The sequence below is a fragment of the Lepus europaeus genome, chromosome 12, assembly GCF_033115175.1.
Source record: "Lepus europaeus isolate LE1 chromosome 12, mLepTim1.pri, whole genome shotgun sequence".
Taxonomy (NCBI): Eukaryota; Metazoa; Chordata; class Mammalia; order Lagomorpha; family Leporidae; genus Lepus; species Lepus europaeus.
Window position 1 is genome coordinate 28,412,360 of NC_084838.1, and position 27,161 is coordinate 28,439,520.

At 38.8% G+C, this 27,161-nt stretch overlaps 1 protein-coding gene across 4 annotated transcripts in view; it reads right to left on the minus strand.

Moving 5' to 3' along the window:
* Nucleotides 1-27,161, minus strand: part of FSD1L (fibronectin type III and SPRY domain containing 1 like) — a 94,200-nt gene that overhangs the window by 20,010 nt on the left and 47,029 nt on the right. For all 4 annotated transcript variants that reach the window (XM_062207832.1, XM_062207830.1, XM_062207829.1 and 1 more), the window contains 4 exons: nucleotides 20,070-20,092; nucleotides 14,424-14,545; nucleotides 2,936-3,145; nucleotides 1,097-1,195 (listed from right to left, as the gene is read on the minus strand). In XM_062207832.1, the coding sequence (XP_062063816.1) occupies nucleotides 1,097-1,195; nucleotides 2,936-3,145; nucleotides 14,424-14,545; nucleotides 20,070-20,092 (454 nt within the window). The remainder of the gene's footprint in view (nucleotides 1-1,096; nucleotides 1,196-2,935; nucleotides 3,146-14,423; nucleotides 14,546-20,069; nucleotides 20,093-27,161) is intronic.

Sequence of the window (27,161 nt, forward strand, 5' to 3'; positions counted from 1 at the left end):
AAGTCTGATAATAAGTAATTCAAAGTAATTACATGTCTTGGTTATTATCTATAGTTCTCAAAAACATTTGCTAATATAAATAAATAGCTTAAAGTTAAGACTTTTCTTTAGACTTTGTGATGCAAACATTTTCCTGAGTTTGTCTCTTCTATAACTTATGGACCTCACACTTTATTTTATTCTAATATGTTACTTTTATACCATCCTCCAAATCACAACAATTTTCTGGCAAGAAAACCAATTCAAATATTATATGAACTAGGGGTCAGTACAACACCCTGAATTCCAAGTACCTGTAACAATATGTAACATCTGATTAAAGAAATAAATTCAGTCAGTATTAGCTCACAATTAGGAAGATTTCTAACATTACAGACTTCATACTGGTAAACAGCTACAAAATCTCTTTTAATTATTTCTGTATTCAAATAAATTATTCTAGGACATTTTAACTAAATGCAAATTGCTCTTAGAGACTAGAACAACTTAGTTTCCAGGCCTACAATAAGGGCTGGAACAGAACTTAGAAACAGATTCTTATTCACATCTTTACAAGCTGCGTGTAGTGGCCATAGACAAGTCATTTAACACATATGAATATCACTTTCCTCATTTGCAATGATTATCAGTTAAATAGTCTATTTATTTCTCAAGATAATTTTAAAGACAAAAAGAATTTCAACATTAACATACAATATAAGTCTTAATTACTACAATAAAAGGAAAACAGAAGGGGCCAAAACTAAACTGAACAGGTATCTTTCTCATGATTCATAATCCATTCTCTGGAAAAATTCTTAATAAACCTCAATGTTTATGTATTTATACTAGAATAAAATTTATAAACTAAGCAGCTACTAGAGAATATAATACTATCATCTGTATCTAGTTTACCATATGGATATAATCACAAAGAAAAGCTCAATTAAAAATCATTATTATAGTCCTATTTTCCTAGCCTTATAACTACTTCTATTGCAAAAGCTAGAGGTGGGCAAAGAATTCAACCATATATGAAATGCTTCCTGTTACAAGCTGTGAATAGCTTCAGATGTTCAGTTGTGTTTTGTGCTGTGTAAACAGCTGCTGATCTTACCTTTGGTTTCCAGAGTCACGGGATCAGAAAACTCTCCAGCCACAGCCTTGTTACAAGCTCGCACTCTGAAATTCATATACTTAGAATCAAATTTTAAGCCTGAAAAAGTGAAAACATCTTTCAGACATGAAGAGTAAAATTCTAAGTGTGAACCTTCAAATACATACTTTTTCCTCCTTGGAAGTAATTATTCAAGAAGAGTTGGAATTCATTTTAAAAGGGCAACAATGCATGAAATAAAAAGAATCATGATTTATCTACTATTTGCTTCAAAATAAACAAATTATATAGTTTATCAACTTTTGGAAACTTTTTAAAATGTATCCTTTCAGGCTTCATTAAAAGTATTTCAGTAAAGAGAGAGGCATGATTTATAATAACAATTCATTTTTAGAAAGTAGACACCTTAAAGAATGTATTTATGAAATACTGTCCTTTTATGTGAAAACAGTTTAAAAAGGAAGTAAAACATAGATTAATAAAAACTTTGAAATTAAATCTAATTTAAAGCTCAGTTAAAAAATTACTATCTATGAGGCTGGCGCTGCAGCTCAATAGGGAAATCCTCTGCCTTGCGGCGCCAGCACACCGGGTACTGGTCCCGATCAGGGTGCCGGATTCTGTCCTGGTTGCCCCTCTTCCAGGCCAGCTCTCTGCTGTGGCCCGCAGCCGCAGCGGCCATTGGAGGGTGAACCAACGGCAAAAGGAAGACCTTTCTGTCTCTCTCTCTCACTGTCCACTCTGCCTGTCAAAAAAAAAAAAAAAATTACTATCTATGAAGAGTCAACAGATTGTGTCTTAGTTTTCTACCTAAAACAGAAACGATAAAATCAATTTCACAATTGCTGTAGAGATTAAATGAGATGTCTTATACATTAATACATTTGAGTCCACCTCCTGAAAAATATTAGGTGTACAATAGTAGCTTCTAATGTTACCAATCATGCAAAACAGGTATTGCACAACTCTGGCAATATTTGGCCATCTCAAGTATCCAAACCTTCTATGTACTGAGTTGTCTTTCTAAAGGTTTTTAAAATGCCAACACACAAATTTTTAATACCAACTCAAAGTTCTATTTTAAGTACTAATATAATCTTTTTTCTTTTCTTTTTTTTTTTTTTTTGACAGGCAGAGTGGACAGTGAGAGAGACAGACAGACAGAGAGAAAGGTCTTCCTTTTGCCGTTGCTTCACCCTCCAATGGTCGCCACGGCAGGCGCGCTGCGGCCAGCGCACTGCACTGATCCAAAGGCAGAAGCCAGGTGCTTCTCCTGGTCTTCCATGTGGGTGCAGGGCCCAAGCACTTGGGCCATCCTCCACTGCACTCCCTGGCCACAGCAGAGAGCTGGCCTGGAAGAGGGGCAACCGGGACAGAATCCAGTGCCCCGACCGGGACTAGAACCCGGGGTGCCGGCGCTGCAAGGCGGAGGATTAGCCAACTGAGCCACGGCGCCGGCCACTAATATAATCTTAAAATAGTAAAAACAACAGTATTTACAGTGTAAGTAAAAGGTGGGCTTTAAGTACATCCAAAAAATTGACAGCATTTTTATTCAGTCAGAAACCAAGGCAAAAATCAAATGTCACTTTGAAATACTGTTTCTACACTATCTCTTCAGATTTGTTTTACATACCTTGTTTTACTAGGGTGTAAATGTCCATAAGTAATTAAAACAAAGATTTTTCTTTGGTATTTTAAGAAAAACTGACTTCCACAATGAGTATTTTCAAAGTCAGCTAGCTAAAGAAACTTATTAACATTATCTTTTAAAGTAACTCAAGTAGTTTTTACAATTACATTATTAAAAAGGAGATTCCTGAAATGCAGTCAATTTACCTGATAATGTGTATTCAGTACCCTTAATATGATCAACTAGCTCCCAGCATCGTTCATCCTTTACACGTGGAAGCCCGTCAAAATTAGTTTTCCTATATTCCAATATAAAATGGTCAATCTTATTATCTTCTTCTGGCATTCTCCAAGCTACTGTTACAGAGTTGTCAGCCACCATACACTCTACTGGGTCTATCTCTGGAGCTTTGGGGACTGCAAAGAAGAAAAAAAAAATTCATTCTCATTTATGACAGCACTAATCAAATATTTATGTTATTTATGTTTGACATTCAAACTGCTTTTTCACCTTACTTTTAAACTGTTCAGAAATGAATCCAGAGAAAACGCAAAATAAGTATTTTCAAAGAATCTGTTATTGCTCTACTGAAAGCAAAAGGTCTTCACAAATTTATTCAAAGTTTTAAAAATCTTAGATGGTAAAATCAAAGATGCTAATGATAAAGAATCAATAATGACCTGTTACTTATAAACACATTATAGTTTTTTTTAAAAAAGATTTATTTATGTATTTGAAAGGCAGAGTTACAGAGAGAGGAGGAGAGACAGAGAGGTCTTCTACTTGCTGGTTCACACCCCAGATGGCCGCAACCGCCAGGGCTAGGCCATGATAAAGCCAGGAGCCTGGAACTCCATCTCACCCTCCTGCTTGAGTGGCAAGGAGCCAAGTACTCAGGCCACCTCCCACTGCTTGCCCAGGCACATTAGCAGGGCACTGGATCAGAAGTTGAACAGCTGGGACTTGAACTGGCATGCATATAGAATGCTGGAGTTGCAGGCAGTGGCTTAACTCAGTGCTACAACGCCAGCCCCTAATTATACTTTCAATATATTATTTTCAAACAGCTACAGAATATAAATTGGTCCATATTCACAAACTGAATAGACTGCTTTCAAAATAATGATTAAAATAATTCATGACTATATTTTTGACTATATTTTTAAAACATTTATATAAAAATTGCTTTTTCTCAGCACTAAGCAAAAACAAATTCCCCAATCCTCCAAAAAACTTGGGCATTTTTAAATGTTTCTCCCAAGTGCTATCATTCACTTAAATAAACTGGAATAAATGAGCCACATTTGACATGTACAAACATTAATCAATTGCTCTTCTATAAAAGAGATATTTCATAGCTTTTCAACATTAACCCATGTTCCTTTTACACAGCAGTGAGCTATTTAGAGAACATGGACCTCCTGTGATAGAGATGTGTCTGAACTGTGTCAAACTATATAGTCTAGTAGGAATTACATTTCAACATTTTCTTGCTAAAAAAAAAAAAAAGAATTTTTATTCACAGTATACTTTTTACTCCTGGTATGCAAGACCAGTTCAACATTTAAAATCAATGTAATCTATCAATCTATCATATAAATAGAAGAAATATTAAGTGATTATATCAATAAAGGAAGAAAAATATTTGACAAAATCCAATATCCATTCTTTTTTTTTTTTTTTGGACAGGCAGAGTGGACAGTAGAGGGAGACAGAGAGAAAGGTCTTCTTTTTTGCCGTTGCTTCACCCTCCAATGGCCACCACGGTAGGCGTGTTGCGGCTGGCGCACCGCACTGATCCGATGGCAGGAGCCAGGTGCTTCTCCTGGTCTCCCATGGGGTGCAGGGTCCAAGCACTTGGGCCATCCTCCACTGCACTCCCTGGCCACAGCAGAGAGCTGGCCTGGAAGAGGGGCAACCAGGACAGGATCGGTGCCCCGACCAGGACTAGAACCCGGTGTGCCGGCGCCACAAGGCGGAGGATTAGCCTAGTGAGCCACGGCGCCGGCCCCCAATATCCATTCTTAACAAAACCCCTCAAGTACTAAGAAATAAAGGAAACTTTATTTTATACACTGTCTTTAAAAACATCTATACCATCATACTTATTAGTGAAAAATGGCATACAACCTCCAAGTATTAGAAATAAACCAAGTATATGCCCTCTCATTATTCCTATTCAACATTTTACTGGAAGTCTTAGTAAATGCAATAAACAAGAAAAGAAAAGAAGATTAAGTAAATTGGGAAAGAAGAAATAAAACTATAGATAATATGACTATGTAAAAAATCCCAAAAAATCAATTTAAAAAATATTGGAACTAAACAAGTGATCATATAAGGTTGCATGATGCAAGGGATAAATAACAGATGAAGCAAAGGGGAATTTTAGAATAGTGGAATAATTTTTTTTTTTTTTTGACAGGCAGAGTGGACAGTTGAGAGAGAGACAGAGAGAAAGGTCTTCCTTTGCTGTTGGTTCACTCTCCAATGGCCGCCGCAGCCAGCGCGCTGCGGCCGGCGCACCGCGCTGATCCGATGGCAGGAGCCAGGTGCTTCTCCTGGTCTCCCATGCGGGTGCAGGGCCCAAGGACCTGGGCCATCCTCCACTGCACTCCCGGGCCACAGCAGAGAGCTGGCCTGGAAGAGGGGCAACCAGGACAGAATCCGGTGCCCCGACCGGGACTAGAACCCGGTGTGCCAGCGCCACAAGGCGGAGGATTAGCCTAGTGAGCCACGGCGCCGGCCAATAGTGGAATATTCTGAATAGTAATTTGTCAACACACATTTGCCAACACACACAGAACTGAATAACACAAGGAGTAAACCATAATATAAACTTTTATTGACAAAATATGTCACCACTGGTTCATCAAATGTATCACCACAATGATGTGAATCATAGGAGACATTGTGTGTGGAGCAGATGGTAAAATGTGTATGATTACCCGATGGAAAATGGATAATGTCTTTCATAAATTCTGTTGAGAAAACTGGATATTCATATACAAAAGGCTGAAACTGAATCCTTACCTTACACTATACACAAAAGTCAACTCAAAATAAAAAAACATATGGCCGGCGCCACGGCTTGATAGGCTAATCCTCAACCTGCGGCGCCGGCACCCCAGGTTCTAGTCCCGGACAGGGCGCCAGATTCTGTCCTGGTCACTCCTCTTCCTGTCAAGCTCTCTGCTGTGGCTCGGGAGTGCAGTGGAGGATGGCCCAGGTCCTTGGGCCCTGTACCCACATGGGAGACCAGGAGAAGCACCTGGCTCCTGCCTTCGGATTGGTGCAGTACGCCGGCCGCAACATGCTGGCCACAGCAGCCATTGGGGGGGTGAATCAACAGAAAAGGAAGACCTTTCTCTCTGTCTCTCTCTCACTGTCCACTCTGCCTGTCAAAAAAATAAAAAAATAAATAAATAAATAAATAAATAAAAACATATCTAAGCTCTGAATCTGTAAAACTCCTAGAAGAAAACACAGGGAACAAGGTGATGATCTAAATGCACCAATTAAAGGACAGAGACTTGTCAGAGTGGATCACAAAAAGAGCCAACTAGGGGCAGGCACTGAGCAGTTAAGATGATGGTTAAGATGCCCAGGTCCCACATCAGAGTACCTGAGTTCAATCAGCTCCAGCTGCCAGCTTCCTGCAAATGCAGACCCTAGGAGGCAGTAGTGATGGCACAAGTGCCACCCACGTGGAAGACCTGGACTGTATCTCTGGCTCCTTGGCTTCGGCCCCAGGCCAGCCTGTTACAGGGCATCTGGGGAATAAAACAGTATATGGGAGCTCTCTGTCTCTTTCTTTTTGCCTTTGTGTCTAAGGGAGTCAACTAAATGTTGTATATAGGAAACCCAATTTTAACATAAAGACCCTCAGAGATTCAAGTAAATGGGAGGAGTAAGATGTACTACGCTAAACTAATAAAAACAAAGTGGTTTCAGAGGCTAGACTCCAGAAAATTAGGAAAGAGAGGGGCTGGAGCTGTGGCATAAAGGGTAAAGTTTCTGTCTGCAGTGCTGGCATCTCATATGGGCTCTGGTTCATGTCCCAGCTGCTCCACTTCCAATCCAGCTCTCTGTTATGGCCTGGGAAAGCAGTAGAAGATGGCCCAACTCTTTGGGCCCATGCACCCATGTGGGAGACCTGGAGAAGTCTCCTGGCTCCTGGCTTCAGACTGACGCAGCCATTGTGGCCATCAGGGAAATGAACCAGTAGATGGAAGACCTCTCTCTCTCTCTCTCTCTTCCTCTGCCTCTCTGTAACTCTGCTTTTCAAATAAACAAACAAATCTTAAAAAAAAAAATAAAGAGAAGTGTATCATAATGATATAATGGTTAATTCTCCAAAGACAACCTAATAATCCTTAAACCTTTTCACCAAAATACATGAGATATAAATTGATAGAAATTCAAGGAGAAACAGATGATTCCACCATTACGGCTGGAGACTTCAACTGTAAGAGAAGTCAGAAACAGGACATATTCAATCGGGAGAACAATATATGCCCATAGTTGGACTCAACCACCCTTTAATCAACTGGCATATGAGAGGTGCTTCAAAAAGTTAACGGAAAATGTGTGTTATCTTTTAATCACCATCTTCACAAACATTTTTAGGTATTCTCATGTTACAGACATCTATAGACAACTTCACACAATAACAGGAAGAATACACATTCTTTTCAAGCTTTTAGGGAACTCTCAGCAAGATAGGTCATATTCTGGGCCATAAAATATACCTTAAATTAAAAAGCACAGAAGTCATGCAATGTTTGCTCTCAGATAACCATGGAATGAAACTAGTAATCAGTGACAGAAGAATAGTTAGGAAAAAATCTAAAATACCATGAAAGTAAACAATACATTGTAGATAAAAGAAATTAAATCTTAGGAGAAATTTAAATATTCTGAACTATATGAAAATATAACTTATCAAAATGTGTTGGATACAATGAAAGCAGTACTTAGCAACTTATACGCCAAGTCAGTTAATGCTTATGTTAGAACAGATTCTAAAAATCAATAAACTTCTACATTAGGGCACAGAAAAGCAAATTAAAGCCAAAGTAAGTAAAAATAAAGTAGAACTCAATGAAATAATACAGGAGATCAATACAGAACAAAATCATGAAATCAAAAGCTAGTTCTTTGGAAAGATCAATAAAATCAATAAACCTCTAGCCATGCTATACTATGAATAAAGGAAAGAACATAAATTGTTGATCATCAGAAATGAGACAGCAGGCATCATCACAGATCCCATGGACAATAAAAAATAATTAACGAAAACTATACAACTCTACAAGTGTGTTCATAAAGTTTCATAACCTAGATAAATTCCACAAAATATATAATCTGCCAAAGCTCACACATGAAAAACAGGCAATCTGAATAGAACTCTCTCTACTAAAGAAAATTGATCAATAATTAATAACCTCCCAAAACAGAAAGCACTAGGCCCAGATGGGTCTACTTGTGAATTCCAGCAAACATTTAAGGAAGAAATTACATAAAATCACTACAATTTCTTTCAGAAAAATAGAGAGAATACTTCCTAACTCATTCTATAAGCCATGCAAACTAGCAAAGATAATAGAGAAGATACTATAGACCTGGATCTGTCATAACATTGTTGCAAAAATTTCTCAACAATTTACTAGCCAATCAACACCAACCAGTGTAAAAGGAATTACACACTTGGGCCAAATAGGATTTATTACAGCTATGCAAGGTTGGTACAAAATTTAAAATCAATTAATGTAACCCACCATAACAGGCTTAAGAAGAAAAATCATATGATCCTATCAATGGATTCACAAAAATCATTTAACACATTCCAAAAACCATTAATAATAAATGCTCTCAGTAAAGCACAAATAGAAGACAATTCCCTCAACTCGACTTGATAAGGAATACAAAAAACCTACAGCTAACATCATACTTAATGGTAATAAACACAACTTGTAATTATTAACTTTTTTTCATTTTTCAAATTTTATTTAAGTTATACAAGTTTCATGTATTTCATATATACAGATTTAGGAACATATTGACACTTCCCCCCCACCCTCCCTCTCACCCACGCTCCACCCTTCCTCTTCCTCCCTCTCACATTCCCACTCTTAATTTTTACAAAGATCTATTTTCAGTTTATTATTGATAGTATTGTTAACCCTACAATAAGTAAAAGAGTTCAACAAGTAGTATGAAGATTTAAAAAAAAAAAAAAAACTGGTCCTCTACAGAAGAGACAACTTGAAAGAAGTCAACAAATTATTATTCAGTGCTAATGAGAAATGAACTGCAAGACAGGAAAGACATGGAGGAAACACAAATGTATATTACTAAGTGAAACAAAGTGGTTTGTTAAAATATGATTAATACATAAACTCATTCATATTTAAGTGAAAAAAACAACCAGATAACCCACTTGTCACATATTAGAATGGGGGGAAAACATCAAAACACTGATCACAGTATAAAACTATAGGCATACAGGCCAGCACCGCGGCTCACTAGGCTAATCCTCCACCTGTGGCACCAGCACCCCAGGTTCTAGTTCTGGTTGGGGCGCCGGATTCTGTCCCAGTTGCTCCTCTTCCAGTCCAGCTCTCTGCTGTGGCCCAGGAGTGCAGTGGAGGATGGCCTAGGTCCTTGGGCCCTGCACCTGCATGGGAGACCAGGAGGAATCACCTGGCTCCTGGCTTCAGAATGGCGCAGCCCGTGGGCCACAACGCGCTGACCATAGTGGCCAATTGAGGGGTGAACCAACGGAAAAAGGAAGACCTTTCTCTCTGTCTCTCTCTCACTGTCTAACTCTGCCTGTCAAAAAAAAATAATATAGGCATACAAATATTTTCAGAGAAGTATAAATTATGAAATTTCTGATAATTTAAATATCTATTGAAATTAAAATAAACATGCACTTTCACCCCCCCAGGAATTTACCCTCAAGGCACAGTGGTACAGCTTTTTTTTAAAAAGAGTTATTTATTTATTTGAAAGGCAGAGTTACAGAGAGGCAAACAGAGAGGAGAGAAAGTCTTCTATCCGGTGGTTCACTCTCCAAATGGCTGCGATGACTGATCCGGAGCTAGGAGCCAGGAGCTTTTTCAGGGTCTCCCATGTGGATGCAGGGGCCCAAGAACTTGGGCCATCTTCTGCTGCTTTCCCAAGCCATAGCAGAGAGCTGGATAGGCAGTGAAGCAGCCAGAACTCGAACCCACACCCATATGAGATGCCAGCACTGCAGGCAGCAGCTTTACCTGATATGCCACAGCGCTGGTTTAGGTAGTACAGTTTTAATGATATATGTAAGCATTAGACAGTACTGTGTCTAATAGAAAAGGACTATAAACTTAAACACCAAGAAGAACTAATTAAATTCATTCTAACCAGTTTTGGGAAAAAATGAAGTATCCAGTGATCTGGATCAAAATTATTGTTTTTAAGAATTTATTGATTTTTTTGAGAGGCAGAGTTACAGAGAAAGGTAGACAGAGAAGTCTTCCACCCGCTGGCTCACTCTCCAAATGACAGCAACAGCTGGAGGTGGGCCAATCCGAAGCCAGGAGCCAGGAGCTTCTTTTGGGTCTCTCATGCAGGTGCAGAGGCCCAAGCACTTGGACCATCTTCTACTGCTTTCACAGGCCATAGCAGAGAGCTGGATTGAAAGAGGAACAGCCAGGACTACAATCAGTGCCCATATGGGATGCCAACGCTGCAGGCGGAGTCATTAGCCTACTACGCCACAGTGCTTGCCCTTGGATCAAAATTATTTAATAGTATGTGTGTATGCTTCCATTTTAAAAAGGGGGGTGAATTTTGGGGCTGACATTGTCACATAGCAGGTAAAGCCACTGCCTGCCAGTTCGAGTCCCAGCTGCTCCACTATCAATCCAGACCCCTGCTAATGTGCCTGCGAAATCAGCAGCAGATGGCCCAACTCCTTGTGCCCCTGCCATGCACATGGTTAGATCCAGAGGAATCTCTGACTACTAGCTTCAGACAACCCAGCTCGGGCATTTTGGCCATTTGGGGAGTGAACCAGCAGATGAAAGCTCACTCTCTCTCTCTCTCTCTCTGTAAACTCTTTCAAAAAATAAATTTTTTAAAAAATAAGGGGAGGTTCATTTTATATTAGGTTTCATCATATAAAACTCGGGCCGGCGCCGCGGCTCAATAGGCTAAACCTCTGCCTGTGGCGCCGGCACACTGGGTTCTAGTCCTGGTTGGGGCGCCGGATTCTGTCCCGGTTGCCCCTCTTCCAGGCCAGCTCTCTGCTATGGCCAGGGAGTGCAGTGGAGGATGGCCCAAGTGCTTGGGCCCTGCACCCCATGGGAGACCAGGAGAAGCACCTGGCTCCTGGCTTCAGATCAGCGTGATGCACTGGCTGCAGCGCGCCGGCCGCAGCAGCCATTGGAGGGTGAACCAAAGGCAAAAGGAAGACCTTTCTCTCCGTCTGTCTCTCTCACTGTCCACTCTGCCTGTCAAAAACAAAAACAAAACAAAACAAAAAAAACAAAACAAAACAAAACAAAAAACAACTTTTAAAAGTCAAAATTGCCCAATAATAGCAACTGAATTAATCTGCTCATATGTTTCTATAGATAATGAAAATTCCTGCTCCCTGCTAATGCACCCGGGAAAGCAATAGAAGATGGTCCAAATGCTTGTGCCCTATCACCCATGTGGGAGACCTGGATGAAGCTACTGGCTCCTAGCTTTGGCCTGGCCCAGCCCCAGTCTCTGAGGCCACTTGGGGAGTGAACCAATGGATGGAAGATATCTCTCTCTCTCTCCTCTCTCCCTTCTTCTCTATCACTCCTTCTATTACTGTATCTCTGTCTTTCAAATAAATAAATATTTTTTTAAAGTAGAACTTCAGTTAATTGTTAATTAGCATAATTTTGCTACCAACATTTCAAACTTATACACTAAAATAATATCCAGACTTCACCAATGAAATACAAAGTATCTGATGCCAGTGTTGTGGCACAGAGGGTTAAGCCACCACCTGCAGTGTCAGCATCCCACAAGGGTGCCAGATCAAAACCTGGCTACTTTACTTCCGATCCAGCTCCCTGCTAATGGCCTGGGAAAAGCAGCTGAAGAAGGCCCAATTCCTTGGGCTTCTACCATCAGGTGAGAGCCTTGGAGAAGCACTTGGTTCCTGGCCTGAGCCTGGCACAGCCCCAGCCGCTGCAGCCATTTGGGGAATGAACCAGCAGATGGAAAATCTCTCTCTCTCTCTCAATTTCTCTCTCTCTCTTTCTCTTTCTGTCTCTTTAATTCTGCCTTTCAAATTAATTAATTAACTTTAAAAAAAAAAGAAAAAAAAAGGTAGAGCAATAGACAGGAAGGCACCAGCTGATGGAAGATGTCTGTCTGTCTAGGCCAGGCCAGGCCAAAGTCATCCTGGTCTCCCACATGGATGGCAGAGACTTGAGTACTTGAGCCATCATATACTGCCTCTCCAGGTACATTAGCCGGAAGCTGAATGGCACCATCACAAGCAGCAGCTTAACCTGCTGCATCCCAAGGCAGGCCCCAAAATCAATTTAAATGACCTAAATTTAAATGATCTAAATAAAACTGTAAAATGTTTAGTTCATTTTAATGTCAGGTACACTCTTAAGTAGAGTTCTATAAATTAAAATTGAATACAGATGGTCCCTAATTTATATTGGTTTAACTTATGATTTTTCAACTCTATGATGGTGTAGAACCATTTATTCAGTAGAAACCATAGTTCAACTTTTGAACTTGTATCCTTCCCCAGGCTAGCAATATGTGGTATGGTACTCTCTTGTGATGCTGGGCAACAGCAATGAACCATGGCTCCATCCAGATTATGAGGGTAAACAACCAATATTTTATAGCGCAGAGTCACTAAGCTATGGTGCTCAGTCGGTTTAGCGTACTGAATGCATTTCTGAATTACAGTATTTTGACGTTACAATGGTGTTGCCATAACTGCACTGTAAGTTGTGGGACATCTGTAATTCTGAATGGCCAATATACAGACACATCTATTGACATGTCTACTTTCTTCCTCTACAACTATAGTTCCTTCTCTTATCTTTCCCCTCTATAAACTCCTCTAGAATTTCTAATCAAATTACACAAGCTAAAACTTTACTTACGCTATCTTTACTACATTCCATTATAATTTTATGACCACTAACTTTGTCTTTCCAATCATATTTTAAAGTTCTACAAGTTCCACATCCAAGGACTGAACCAAACACAAATCAAAAATAAAAAGTGTCTGTGCTGAACATGTGGAGTTTTTCCTTTGTCATTATTCCCTAAACAATACAGCATAACAACTATTCACACTATATTAGGTAGTTTAAGTAATCTAGAGATGATTTACAGCAGATGGGAGTGGGGCCAGTGTTGTGGCATAGTGGGTAAAGCCACTGCCTATGAGGCCAGCATTTCATATGAGCACTTGTTCATGTCCCAGCTGCTCCACTTCCAATCCAGCTCCCTGCTAAAGGCCGAGGAAAAGTGGCAGAAAATGGCCCCTGTCACCCATGTGGGAGACCCTCATGAAGCTCCTGGTTCCTGGCTTCTGTCTGGCCCAGCCCTGGCTGTTGTGGCCATCTGGAAGAGTGTGGCCATCTAGGGGAGTGAACCAGTGGATGGAAGATCTCTGTCTCTCCTTTTCTCCCTGTAACTCTTTCAAAATAAGTAAATCATTAAAAAAAAAAAAAAGAAAGAAAGAAAGAAAGAAAGAGAGGTTACATGCAAATACTGTGCTGTTTTATGTAAGAGATTCCAGAATATGTACATTTTGATACACTTGAATGGTCCTAGAACCAATCCCCTGGGATACAGACAACTTTATTCAGAAAAGAAAGGAATGGTTTCATGTGATCAACATCTCCTATTCAAAAACAGCCAACATCAAAAAATAAATAAATAAATAAGTACTTGTAAGCAAACACTTCACTTTCAAGAGATTTCAAAATCCTTCAAATCACTATGTCCAAATAGTTTTAATCAAATTAACAATGTTACTGATGCTTAAAAAGAAAAGAAATACCAAGCAAAAAGTTTTTAATTGGCTTTTTTCACATAGGTGAGATATAATTTGAAACTCAATTTCAAACGGTTTCAGCTACTGAGTATCCTGATATTAACACTCTAATAAACCCAACAATAGCATATTATTACTAGAAATGAAAAGTTCCAACTTGAGCCAAAAACTTCCACCATAATAATAATGATAATAAGTAACATTCACTAAATTTCAAGTATGTACTAGGTACCATTACAAGTATTCACTTAAATCTTATAAAAACCTTGGAAGAATAACATCACATTTTAAAGATGTAGATAATGAAGCAACTGAAATAACTTGTTCAGAATTACACACATGACAAGATACAAATCTAAGAAGTCTAGGCACAAAACTCACTGTTAGCCATCATGCTCTCCTGCTTTTCTCTGCCAAACCAGCAGATAAAAGATATTCCTTAATGGGATTCTTAAAATGGAGTTTTTCCTACCAGTGGAACAATTCTGTAAAAATAAAAACTAGCAAATTTGTTCCTTAACTGAGTGAAAAAAAAATCATACTGCACTTCTTTAGTATTTACATATCAATGTTTATTAAAGAAAACCATACAGGAAAAAAATTTTACACAAACTATATGTACTACATGTATTTACCTGGCAAAAACTTCAATGTTTGCAGTATCTGTCTTTCCTGAGAGAAATCCACCATTAAATGAGTCATGTTGTCACTGACCTTTGGTTTCAAAGAAAGACGAAAGGCTGAAGCCATTGTGACTCTATGGTAAACACAAAAATACTATTTAAAATAAAATAATGGGAATACCAAGTCATTTAATTTATAAAGTGAAAGCTAGAGATTATTTCGCTCTACTAATTTCAGAAACTATACAAAGGTAAAAAGTCTAAGAGAAATGTATATTTGAATGTAGCTTTTAGTAACTTTTCTCTAGCAAGTTTTTAAAAATTTCATATTTATGCAAATATCAAAACAAATATCCAATACAAATCATCTTTACCAGACCCATTATTCATCTGACCCTCTGTACATTCAATCTTACTGACTTCCTGATGCCAGCCTCACTCCTTTCTCCATGCCAAATAATGAACTAAACATACACCTGACTGAAACATTTCCTCCCTGGTAGTCATAACTACCCCTGAACCTTCAAACAGGAGTAGAGACAGATTACTCTAAAAATGAATAGCTTGGTATCTGCTAAAGATAGGCCATGGGTGAGAAAGGAGGGGGTTAAATTAATATCAGTGACTATCATGCTAGTAGGTATCACTCTTATCTATCAACATCAGTTACAAGGAATAATGAGAAACAGCTCTGTGAAACTACATGCCACGGAAATAGCAGCCAAGATATCTATTAGATGAATGTGGAATTAAAAGAAAAAAGAATAAAACCAAACCAGATCTCACCTTTTCTAAAGTATGGAGAAGTTACAATCAGTTAAAACAAGGATTAAAAGAAACTCTCTTACCCTATTGTGATTTTATATCAAATTTCCATGTTTTGTACTACAGTGAATTTCCACAAGTTGTCATAAAATAAGTGCCTTACTCTATTTGGTCAAAGAATGATCCAGAAATATTATTCATGAAAGTTGTCTCATGGTACACAACTGGGAATAGGAAGTAAATAAGAGCTCGAAGAACAATGGCTAGTCAATCGTTTTACTACCTACCCTACAGATCAATGGATAGAAGGTGTCAAACTTGCTGTACTCACTTATTTTGAAATGAAAGATGTCAAAATTGTGCTGGATTCTGTTATTTCATAAAACTTGGAATCATTTAATAGCAATGATTAAATAATTGATCTACTTATCAAGAAGAAAGTGCTATACTGAAATACAATATTGGGGAAAAGAATTCACCCTCACTGAACATGTGGTATTGCAAGGAAACTGCTAAATATTTCACACATATGACAGTAAGCTGTTGATTCTCCAATAATGAAATTCCAATCATACTGATCAGAAGTTAGGAACACATGCTAAATCTTACATATGTTGTTCTTTGTTTTGATTCTACGATTTTTATTTCTAACTAATTTATCAAGGAAATTACACTATTAACAACTTCTTTAGGAAGACACTAAACTATTTTTCAAGAACTATAGAAACATTTAAGGAGAATTCATATTGTAAGGCAATTTAACAAGAAATGCTCTTTTTAAAAAAAAAATTTACATCATAGTCAAACGATTTATTTAGTGGAACATGTTCTTTGCAACCTGAAGTATCTTTTGATTTGACAACTTCTGAAAAAGCTTCCTTCAGATAGGTAACTAATAAACGCTCGCAGCATCAGTTAATGGTTTCCTCTAAGCCTGACCAACTATTTTAATGTTTATGGAGAAAGAAGAGAGCGTAAATCTGAAAACAGAAAAAATCTGTAAAATTTGATTCAATCATTATGACCACAAAGAAAAGGAATGACCCTCTCCCCCCAAAATGGCATTAAAAAGCTGTATCAAAGCCTAAAATTCAATAACCTCTATTTTCTACTCCATTAAAATTTAAGTTTTTAGGGCCAGTGCTGTGGCATAACAGGTAAAACCACCACCTGCAGTGCTGGCATCCCATATGAGCACTGGTTTGAGTCCCAGCTGTTCTACTTCCAATCCAGCTCTCTGCTCTGGCCTCAGAAAGCAGTGGAAGATGGTCCAAGTTCTTGGGCCTCTGTACCCATGTGGGAGACCTGAAGGAAGCTCCTGGCTCCTGGCTTCAGATCAGCATAGCTCCAGCTGTTGTGGTCTCTCTCTCTCTTTCTCTCTGTCTTCCAAATAAATAAATAAATAAATCTTTAAAAAAATTAAGTTTTCATGAATCATTTTAGATGTGCAATAATGCTGTCATCTTTCAAAAGACTGACATTTTATTTTTAAACCTAATATATAGATATATGTTACTCAAAGTCCTAATTAAGAATCTAAAACGGCCAGCACTGCGGCTCACTAGGCTAATGCTCTGCCTTGCGGCGCCGGCACACCGGGTTCTAGTCCCAGTCGGGGCGCCGGATTCTGTCCCGGTTGCCCCTCTTCCAGGCCAGCTCTCTGCTGTGGCCAGGGAGTGCAGTGGAGGATGGCCCAAGTGCTTGGGCCCTGCACCCCATGGGAGACCAGGAGAAGCACCTGGCTCCTGCCATCAGATCAGTGCAGTGCGCCGGCCGCAGCGCGCCAGCCGCGGCGACCATTGGAGGGTGAACCAATGGCAAAAGGAAGACCTTTCTCTCTGTCTCTCTCTCTCACTGTCCACTCTGCCTGTCAAAAAAAAAAAAAATTTTTTTTAAAAAGAATATAGAAACAAGAAAAAAAAAAAGAATCTAAAACTCACACATGATTCTCTAATACAGATTTCAGGTGGTTAGGTATACTTTATCTCATTTTAACTTTCTGGTTTATTTCAAATACAAATTCAATTCAAGTATTCCTTCCTCCTAGTCTTATTTTTGTAAACATAAAATAACTATAAAACATATAAACTCATTTAATTTCCTCAAATTACCTAATTAACTTGACTTTCACCTTCATGATCCCTCTCTTCCAAGAACTAATAATTCCTACAATATACAACTAATTTATTTTCAATATTACTAAGTACCCAGAAGTATATACCAGTGATTTTTAAAGTTATAGAAATGTGCTATATATTATCTTCTCATTTCTGCCTTTAGTTTTCCTGCTCTTGTATTTTCTCTGCCTAATTTCTATGACAGCAAATAATTAATACCGGGTTTTCATAGATACTTGTTGATATTTGATTTTCTACTCACAATCATTATACACTCTGTCTCATGAAATCCATCTCTGCCATTATGTAAGAGAATAATCCTTTCTTCATTTGGTAAAAATAATTATTTTATTATGACCATATGTTTCAATTATTTTTACATTACAAATGGCACTGATGGAATTCTAAAAAGCTCACTTCCTGGGAGAGCATAAAAAATACTTACATGTCATGAAGTTAAAAATTAAGTTTAAGGGCCGGCGCCGTGGCTCAACAGGCTAATCCTCTGCCTTGCAGCGCCGGCACACCGGGTTCTAGTCCCGGTTGGGGCGCCGGATTCTGTCCCGGTTGCCCCTCTTCCAGGCCAGCTCTCTGCTGTGGCCCGGAAGGGCAGTGGAGGATGGCCCAAGTCCTTGGGCCCTGCACCCCATGGGAGACCAGGAGAAGCACCTGGCTCCTGGCTTCGAATCAGCGAGATGCGCCGGCTGCAGCGGCCATTGGAGGGTGAACCAACGGCAAAAAGGAAGACCTTTCTTTCTGTCTCTCCTCTCTCACTATCCACTCTGCCTGTCAAAAAAAAAAAAAAAAGTATAAAAAAAAATTAAGTTTAAAAAATTAAGCGAATGCCAGGCATTTGGCCTAACAGTTACCATGCCCACTTCCCACACTGGAATGCTGGATCTGATTCCTGCCTCTAGCTTCTGTTTCCAGCTTCCTGCCAGGACTTAACTGAGGGATATCAAGTGATGGTGTAAGAAGTTGGGTGCCAACTACCTCTGTGGGAAAACTGAGTTGTTAGATCCTGGCTTTGGTTCAACCCAGTCCTGGTCACTGCAAGGCATTTGGGGGAATGAAACTGTAGACAGGAACTGTCTCTATTTTGTCTCTGTCTCTTTGCTTCTCAAATAAAGAGGGAGAAAAAAAAAAGCAAGAACGAGAAATGTTCCTCAGGCCAAGAAGTAAAAATTCTGTCAGCAGGCACACACAAAATAAGTACAGGTTTTGAACAAAACAAACAAATTAAAAAATGGTGCCCTGGTAGTGATAAGGAACCCTACCTCTTGTGGTCACCTGGATACTGATGAAATCAAGCCACAAGGCTGGCTTAGAAGAGGAGGCAAAAAAGCCAAGCTTCAGAGAATATGGTCATAAAAGTAAATTCTGACAAAGCAATCTGGACAAAGAGAAAGAGGTCAGGGACAAGGACTGGAATCTGTGAAGCAAAGAGCCATACAGAATCTTAAAAGGAGAGAGAAAAGATTTTACAAGGTGTCTCACAAGGTTTTTGGACAGCCCAGAGACTGATGACGAAATAATTTTTAATCTGAAAACCAAGAACCAAGGAAGATGTAGTAGAACAGGTATCTAAACAACAAGTATAATCCACCCAGTGTGGAAGAAGGATTACCGACAGCAAATTCCATCAGTTACAACTCAAATCTGCTTTATCCAAAAAATTGGCTTATCTAAGCATCTATTCCACACACAGCCACTATTTTTCACCTTCAAACTCACAATCTTCTTTCTACATTCAGTATTTATAAGACCCACATCTTTACTGCTTAATATGCAAAAATATCAAAATTAATATTTGTGTTAAGAATGCTGTGACTATCATGTGAATTCTGCCACTGCTCAAATAAAAGACTACAGGAAAACACAGAATTGAAGTTTTCAGTCAAGATTAACAGTAGAGATGCTAGTTTACACGTATTCAATAATGAATATTTTATGAATTATGTGATAAAGAATAATTTAATCTAGGATTCAGAGTGGTGCTTTGTAAAACAACATCTTTCAGATAAACTAATGATCTTCAGATGGAAAAAAGCTTAAGTTTCAATCCTCAGTGACTAGATAGGTCAAACCTGTTCCTTCTGTGTTCACATAATCCAAATATCCCAGCAGCTCCTTCAGAATTATACTGTACTCATTACAATAAGCACTAAATTCCCTTCCTTTATTCTGGTTCTATCAACTAGAAAGACTTTCAAGTCAAAACCTTTAATAATTTTCTTTAATTTTCTCCTCCCACAGAATATAAATCAGAAGAGTGGTGGCATTAGAAATAGAAAGAGATGGCACCAGGAACAGGATGGAATGAGAATACAAAGGTGTTAAACAGGAGGGCAGTGAAACAGGAGAGCTTTAGCTCTTGAGGACTATTCAAAATGCTAAGACTTCTCATAAAATGAGAACATATATTTAAATTTAAGCAACAAAAAATACATTCTAAAAATATATATTTAAATTTATTCAAAACAGTTCCTTCTCCAGCAGTACAACTAATTAAGAACTGTTCTAAAATTAAGCTAACTATATTATTGTACCAGAAATGAAATTCCTTTGTAACTATGTAATTGTCCACAACTATGCTTTTTAAAAATCACATTGATAAACTAGTTATGCCAAGAAGATGTATAGCATTTTATTTATTTTGTGCTTGGCCATTGGGCATTTTTATTTCAACCAACGAGATTCTAACAAAAATTTTTCTGAATTTCATTTCTGATTTCAATATTGATACTTAAATAAAAATGCATGTTTTATACCATACCTATCCTTGATCTGTCTGGCAGCCTTGGAGCAAATCAGGGAGAAGAGAAAGAAGGTAGTTAGTGCTTTTCATGCAAGTTTCAATGGCAGTGACATGCAAGAAAAGTTAGGATATAAACCCTGCAACAGATTAGTTCATATTCACCAACAGGTAAATTACAGGAAATCTGCATAGTTGACATAAGGTTGCATAACGTGATGTTAGAACTATAATAAAAAATCCAAACCACATATAAATCACCTTAAAAAGCAAAATTTAATTGTTTGAACTAATTCCAGATGACTATAAATATTTTTCTTACCTTAAGATTATCAAAACATACCTCCCCATTCATTTAGTCTATCAGTCTTCAGCTAGAAAAATCAACCTACTGCATGGGATACACATTCTATTTATCCTGATGGTTTTCTCATACATGTCAGATCTGCTTTTGAATTTTTCTTCAGATTTTTTTCACTACTCCATAATGGTTGTTCCAACATTTCTGTACATGCCTTTACCAGACAAGAACTTTAATTTCTGAGAGATTGCCTGCTAATACATAAAAACAGGCTACAGTTCTACAATACTCTGCTCCAAAGAATGATGCTGTAATGCTAGAAATTCAGAGACCAGAAAAATACTTGTAAGAGTGGAGTCTTACTCTCATATGATTTCACAGAAGCTGCCAACTTCAACCTATTATACATAAGAAATGACTTCTATTTTCTAAAAAATTCAAGCACAATCCTAAGAAGAGTACACAGCTATTACTTGGTACTGCACAGCTAGAAAAACACATATAAAACTGTTGTCCTTTTACATTTATAGATAATATATCCATCAAAATTTTTTCTTCTATACTAGCCAGCATAGTTAATATCTGATGAAGAAAATGCTATTTTGCTGTACCCTTTGAACTCAGTGCTAGCAAAATACTTGCTATATGGTAATGCATAATTATTAAATTTAATTGATGTTAATTAAATGTATATACCAATACTTTTGTGACCTCTCCTATTCAGTTTTAACACTGTTTCTACTTGCTATTGGTCATTTTTAGGCCTACCTTAAAATATCTTGGTTTGTGCATCTTTCAACACAAAAGAACAGAACTAAGATTGAACAAATCAGATTTAACAAATCAGCTATTCTCAGGGTGCTTCAAAACATTCATGGAAAAATAGAATTAAAAAGTGAGTTTATTTTGGTGAAAAATAAATTTTGAAATTTATTTATCAGTTAACTGTTTCTAAAATGAAGTCTTACAACCCTTATCCTTTAATTTTTTTTCTTTTTTTTTTTTTTAGATTTTTTTTTTTTTTTGACAGGTAGAGTTTACAGACAGTGAGAGAGAGAGACAGAGAGAAAGGTCTTCCTTCCATTGGTTCACTCTCCAAATGGCCACAACACCCAGAGCTGCACTGATCCAAAACCAGAAGCCAGGAGTTTCTTCCTGGTCTCCCATGCAGATTCAGGGGCCCAAGCACTTGGGCCATCCTCCACTGCTATCCCAGGCCACAGCAGAGAGCTGGACTGGAAGAGGAGCAACCGGGACTAGAACCCAGTGCCCACATGGGATGCCGGCACTGCAGGCAGAGGATTAACCTACTGTACCACAGTGCTGGCCCCTATCCTTTAATTTTTAAGTTACAGAAATCTGTCACTGGCAACAAGAACCCTTAAGCAGAACTGTAATAAAAGTATAATGTAAGGGCCGGCACCACAGCTCAATAGGCTAATCCTCCGCCTGTGGTGCAGGTACCCCGGGTTCCAGTCTCGGTCGGGGCGACAGTTCTGTCCCGGTTGCCCCTCTTCCAGGCCAGCTCTCTGCTGTAGCTCGGGAGTACAGTGGAGGATGGCCCAAGTCCTTGGACCCTTCACCCACATAGGAGACCAGGAGAAGCACCTGGCTCCTGGCTTTGGATCAGCGCGATGCGCTGGCCGCAGCAGCCATTGGAGGGTGAACCAACGGAAAATGAAGACCTTTCTCTCTGTCTCTCTCACTGTCCACTCTGCCTGTAAAAAAAAAAAAAAAAAGTATAATGTAGGAATAATCAAAAGTAGTTCTTCATAACTGTCAATTAAATATTAAAAAGTCAAGGGGCCAGCATTGTGGCGTGGTGGATTAAGCAGCTGCCTAAGATGCCAGCATCCCATATGAGGGCCAGTTCAAGTACACTTCCAATTCAGCTCCCTGATAATGCACCTCAGAAGGCAGTGAATGATAGCCCAATATTTGGGGCTATGCCACCTGTGTGGAAGACCCAGATGTAGCTCCTGGATCCTGGCTTGGGTCTGTCCCAGCCCTGGCCATTGGGGTGATTTGGAGAGTGAATCAATGGTTACCAACAGTTGGAAGATCTCTCCCTAACTCTCTGTGTTTGTCTCTCCCTCTGTGTAACTATGCCTTTCAAATAAATAAATAAATAAATAAACCTTAAAAAAAAAAGAGTTGGGATTGGCATTGTAGCATAGTGGGTGAAGTCATCACCTGCAATGCCGACATCCCATGTTTTGTGTCCTGTTGTTCCACTTCCAATCCAGCTCCCTGCTAATGGCTTGGAGAAGGCAGCAGAGGATGGTCCAAGTGTGTGGGCCCCTGCCATGAATGTGGCAAACCCAGATGAAGCTCCTGGCTCCTGGCTTCAGCCAGGCCCAGTTCTGGCCATTGCAGCCATCTGGGGAGTAAACCAGTGGATAGAAGATTTCTCTTTCTCTCTCTCTCTCTCTCTGTCTCTCCTTCTCTGTAACTGTCAAATAAATATATCTTTTAAAAAATAAGTCAAACCAGAACTTTTCCCAACCTCCCTCATCTTTGATCTAAAATGAGCAGATGTAATTTCTATAAAGAACTATTATCTTGGAGCTGACACTGTGGCGAAGCGGGTAAAGCCACTGCCTGCAGTGCCAGCATCCTATATGGGTGCCGGTTGGAGTCCGGGCTGTTCCACTCCCGATCCAGCTCTCTGCTGTGGCCTGGAAAAGCAGCAGAAGATGGCCCAGGTCCTTGGGCCCCTGCACCCATGTGGGAGACCTGGAATAAGCGCTAGGCTCCTGGCTTCGGATCGGTGCAGCTCCAGCCGTTGCAGCCAATTGGGGAGTGAACCAGTGGATGGAAGACCTCTCTCTATGCCTCTCCTCTATCTGTATAACTCTGAATTTCAAATAAATAAATAAATCTTTAAAAAAAAAAAAGAACTACTATCTTCTGTGAATTTATCAAGCACTCTGATTTTAAGCATCTTATTGTTTTTATATTTCTTCTTAATATTATTATTTTTTCTCTTTTTATACAAAGATATAGAGAAAATGAGTTTCAAAATGTTATTTTCCTTTAGTAAAAAATACCAGCCTTCCAAAAAAATTCCAAATAGCCTATCAGTTGAGGCTATACATTAGAAGTTTTATATTTTCTCTACATATATTTATTTGCTTATAAAAAGAACATTTTTTAAAGAGTATAATTTAAAAGGCTTTCCCACAAAGCTATAGTAACTAATTTGAAACAAACTTTGAAATACAATACTGCAAATGTCTGCTTTATGACTAAGTACATTTATATAATGGGAGAAGGTATTTCTGTAAGACAAATATACACAAATGAAATAAAGGTAAAAAATTATAGTTTGAGCTATGCTTAACAAACAGGTTTGTTTTTAAAAAGCCTTCAAATCTCAAATAATCATGTTTTTTGTTGAAGTCACTCTCTTCTACCAGCATTCCTGGATTAAGCCTAAAGAAATTTCTGCTACTCTGAAAGGACTGAACTTCTACTCTACTCCTTGCTTGTTCCTCCCAATGCCCAGAGCCTGCCACACTCTGAATAATATTCCAGTGTGAGTCAGCAGTGGAAAATATTAGTTTTCGCTTTTCATCTATAATCAAATGCAGATGAAACTGCCTCCTTGTACCTTACTTTGCACTTCTTATTCTACTACAGGCACCCCTAGGTAGGAAACTATTCCCTCCTTCTAATTAGATGACTGGATTATATGAGACAAGAATGTGATGAGGTGGCCAATTAGTTATTCTCACATAGAAATTAATCCACTGGAGGCTGGTGTTGTGGCACAGTGAACTAACCCTCTGCTTATGACGCCGGCAACCCTTATGAGTGCCAGTTCATATCCTGGCTACTGCTCTTCTGATCCAGCTCTCTGCTATGGCCTGGGAAAGCAGTGAAAGATAGCCAAAGGCTTGAGCCTGCACCTGCATGAAGAACCCAGAAGAAGCTCCTGGCTCCTGGCTTCAGATTGGCCCAGCTCCGGCCACTGCAGTCTTTTAGAGAGTGAACGAGTGGATGGAAGACTTTTCTGTCTCGCATTCTGTTTGTCTGTAACTCTCTCTCAAATAAATAAATAAACAGAAATTATTCCATTGATCTACCTCTTTTCAGAAGTATTGAAGACCTTTTTATTTATTCTTGCTTATTTCACTAAGTATGATGTTTTCCAGATTGATCCATTTTGTCGCAAATGACCAGATTTCTTTTTCTTTTTTTTTTTTTTTTATTGCTGTGTGGTATTCCACAGTGTACATATCCCAAAATTTCTTTATCCAGTCTTCGGCTGATGGGTGTTTAGGGTGATTCCATGTCTTAACTATTGTGAATTGAGCTGCAATAAGCATGGAGGTGCAGATAGCTCTTTTTGTTTACTGATTTAATTTCCCTTGGGTAAATTCCCAGAGGTGAGATGGCTGGGTCAAATGGTAGGTCTATATTCAGATTTTTGAGGTATCTCCATACTGTCTTCCATAGTTCTTTACCAGTTTACATTCCCACCAACAGCAAATTAGGGTACCTTTTTCCCTACATCCTCGTCGCATTTGTTGTTTGTTGACTTCTGTATAAAAGCCATTCTAACATGGGTGAGGTGAACCTCATGGCGATTTTGACTTGCATTTCCCTAACAGCTAGTGATCCTGAACATTTTTTCCTGTGTGTGTTTGCCATTTGGACTTCTTCTTTGGAAAATGTCTGTTTAAGTCCTTTGCTCATCTCTTAACTGGGTTTTTTGTTTTGTTGTTTTGAGTTTCTTGATCTCTTTGTAGATTCTGGTTATTAATCCTTTATCAGTTGCATAGTTTGCAAATAATTTCTCCTATTCTGTTGGTTGCCTCTTCACTTTCCTGGTTTGTTTGTTCGCTTGCCATACAGAAAATTTTCAATTTGAAGTAATCCCATTTGTTAATTTTGGCTTTTATTGCCTGTGCCTCTGGGGTCTTTTCCAAGAACTCTTTGCCTATCCTAATGTCTTGCAGGGTCTCCCCAATGTTCTCTATTAACTTAATGGTGTCAGGTTGTAGATTTAGATCTTTAATTCATGTTGAGTGGATTTTTGTGTAAGGTATAAGGTAGGGGTCTTGCTTCATACTTCTGCATATGGAAATCCTGTTTTCCCAGCTCCATTTGTTGAAGAGGCTATCCTTGCTCCAGAAATTGGTTTTAGCTCCTTGGTCAAATGTAAGTTGGTTGTAGATGCTTGGGTTGATTTATGGCATTTCCAATCTGTTCCATTGGTCTAGCCATCAATTTTTGTACCAGTACCAGGCTGTTTTGAGTATAACTATCTTGTAGTATGTTTTTGTTGTATAAGATTGCTTCAGCTATCTGAGAAGAATGTCTTTGGTATTTTGATTGGTATCTCACTGAATCTGTAAATTGCTGTCAGAAGAATGGATATTTTGATATCAATTCTCCCAATCCATGAACATGGAAGATTTTTCCATTTTTTGTATCTTCTTCTATTTCTTTCTTTAATGTTTTGTAATTCTCATCTTAGAGAACTCTGACATCCTTGGTTAATCCTTGGTTAAATTTATTCCCAGGTATTTGAGGTTTTTTTTTTGTTGTTGTTGTTGTTTGTTTTTGTTTTTGTTTTTTGTAGCTATTGTGAATGGGATTGATCTTAGCAGTTCTTTCTCAGCTTTGGCATTGCGTATGCACACAAAGGCTGCTGATTTTTGTGTACTGACTTTATATCCTACTACTTTACGAAACTCTTCTATGAGTTCCAATAGTCTCTTAGTAGAGTCTTTTGGATTCCTTATCTAGAGAATCATGTCATTTGCAAATAGGGATTGTTTGACTTCCTCCTTCCCAATTTGTATCCCTTTCATTTTTTTTCTTGCCTAATGACTCTGGCTAAAACTTCCAGGACATAGTGAATAGCAGTGGTGAGAGTGGGCATCCCTGTCTGGTACCAGATCTCAATGGGAATGCGTCCAACTCTTCCCCATTCAATATGATGCTGGCTATGGGTTTGTCTTAAATTGCCTTGATTGTGTTGAGGAATATTCCTTCTATACCCAAACTGTTTATAGCTTTCATCATGAATGGGTGCTTTTGTTGTATCCCACAAATTTTGGTATGTTGTATTGTCTACATTTGTTCGCAGAAATTTTTTCATTTCTCTTTTGATTTCTTCTGTGACCCATTGTTCATTCAGAAACATACTGCTCATTTTCCATGTGTTTGCATATGATGCAGGGATTCTTAAGTTGTTGATTTCCAGCTTCATTGCATTGTGGTCTGAGAAGATGCATGGTATGATTCAGATTATTTTGAATTTGCTGAGACTCACTTTATGGCCTAGCATCTTTTGTAGGGCTGGGAAAGTAGTTACAAATTCTTTCAATTTCTGATAGTTGTGGAAGATCCTTATTTTTCCTTCATTCATAAATGAGAGTTTTGCAGGACAGTGTTCTGGGTTAACAGTTTTTTCTCTTAGGACTTGGAATATGTCTCACCGTTATCTCCTTGCATGTAGGGTTTGTGATGAGAAGTCCGGAGTGAGTCTAATTGGGTTTCTTCTGAATGTGATCTGTCCTTTCTCTCATACTTTTTTTTTTTTTTTTAACTTAACAGGCAGAGTTAGACAGAGATAGAGAGAAAGGTCTTCCTTTTTCCGTTGGTTCACACGACCAAGAGGCCACTACAGCCAGCACGTTGCAGCTGGCGCTGCGCTGATCTGAAGCCAGGAGCCAGGTGCTTTCCTCCTGGTCTCCCATGCGGGTACAGGGCCCAAACACTTGGGCCATCCTCAACTTCCCTCCCGGGCCACAGCAGAGAGCTGGACTGGAAGAGGGGCAACCGGGACAGAATCTGGC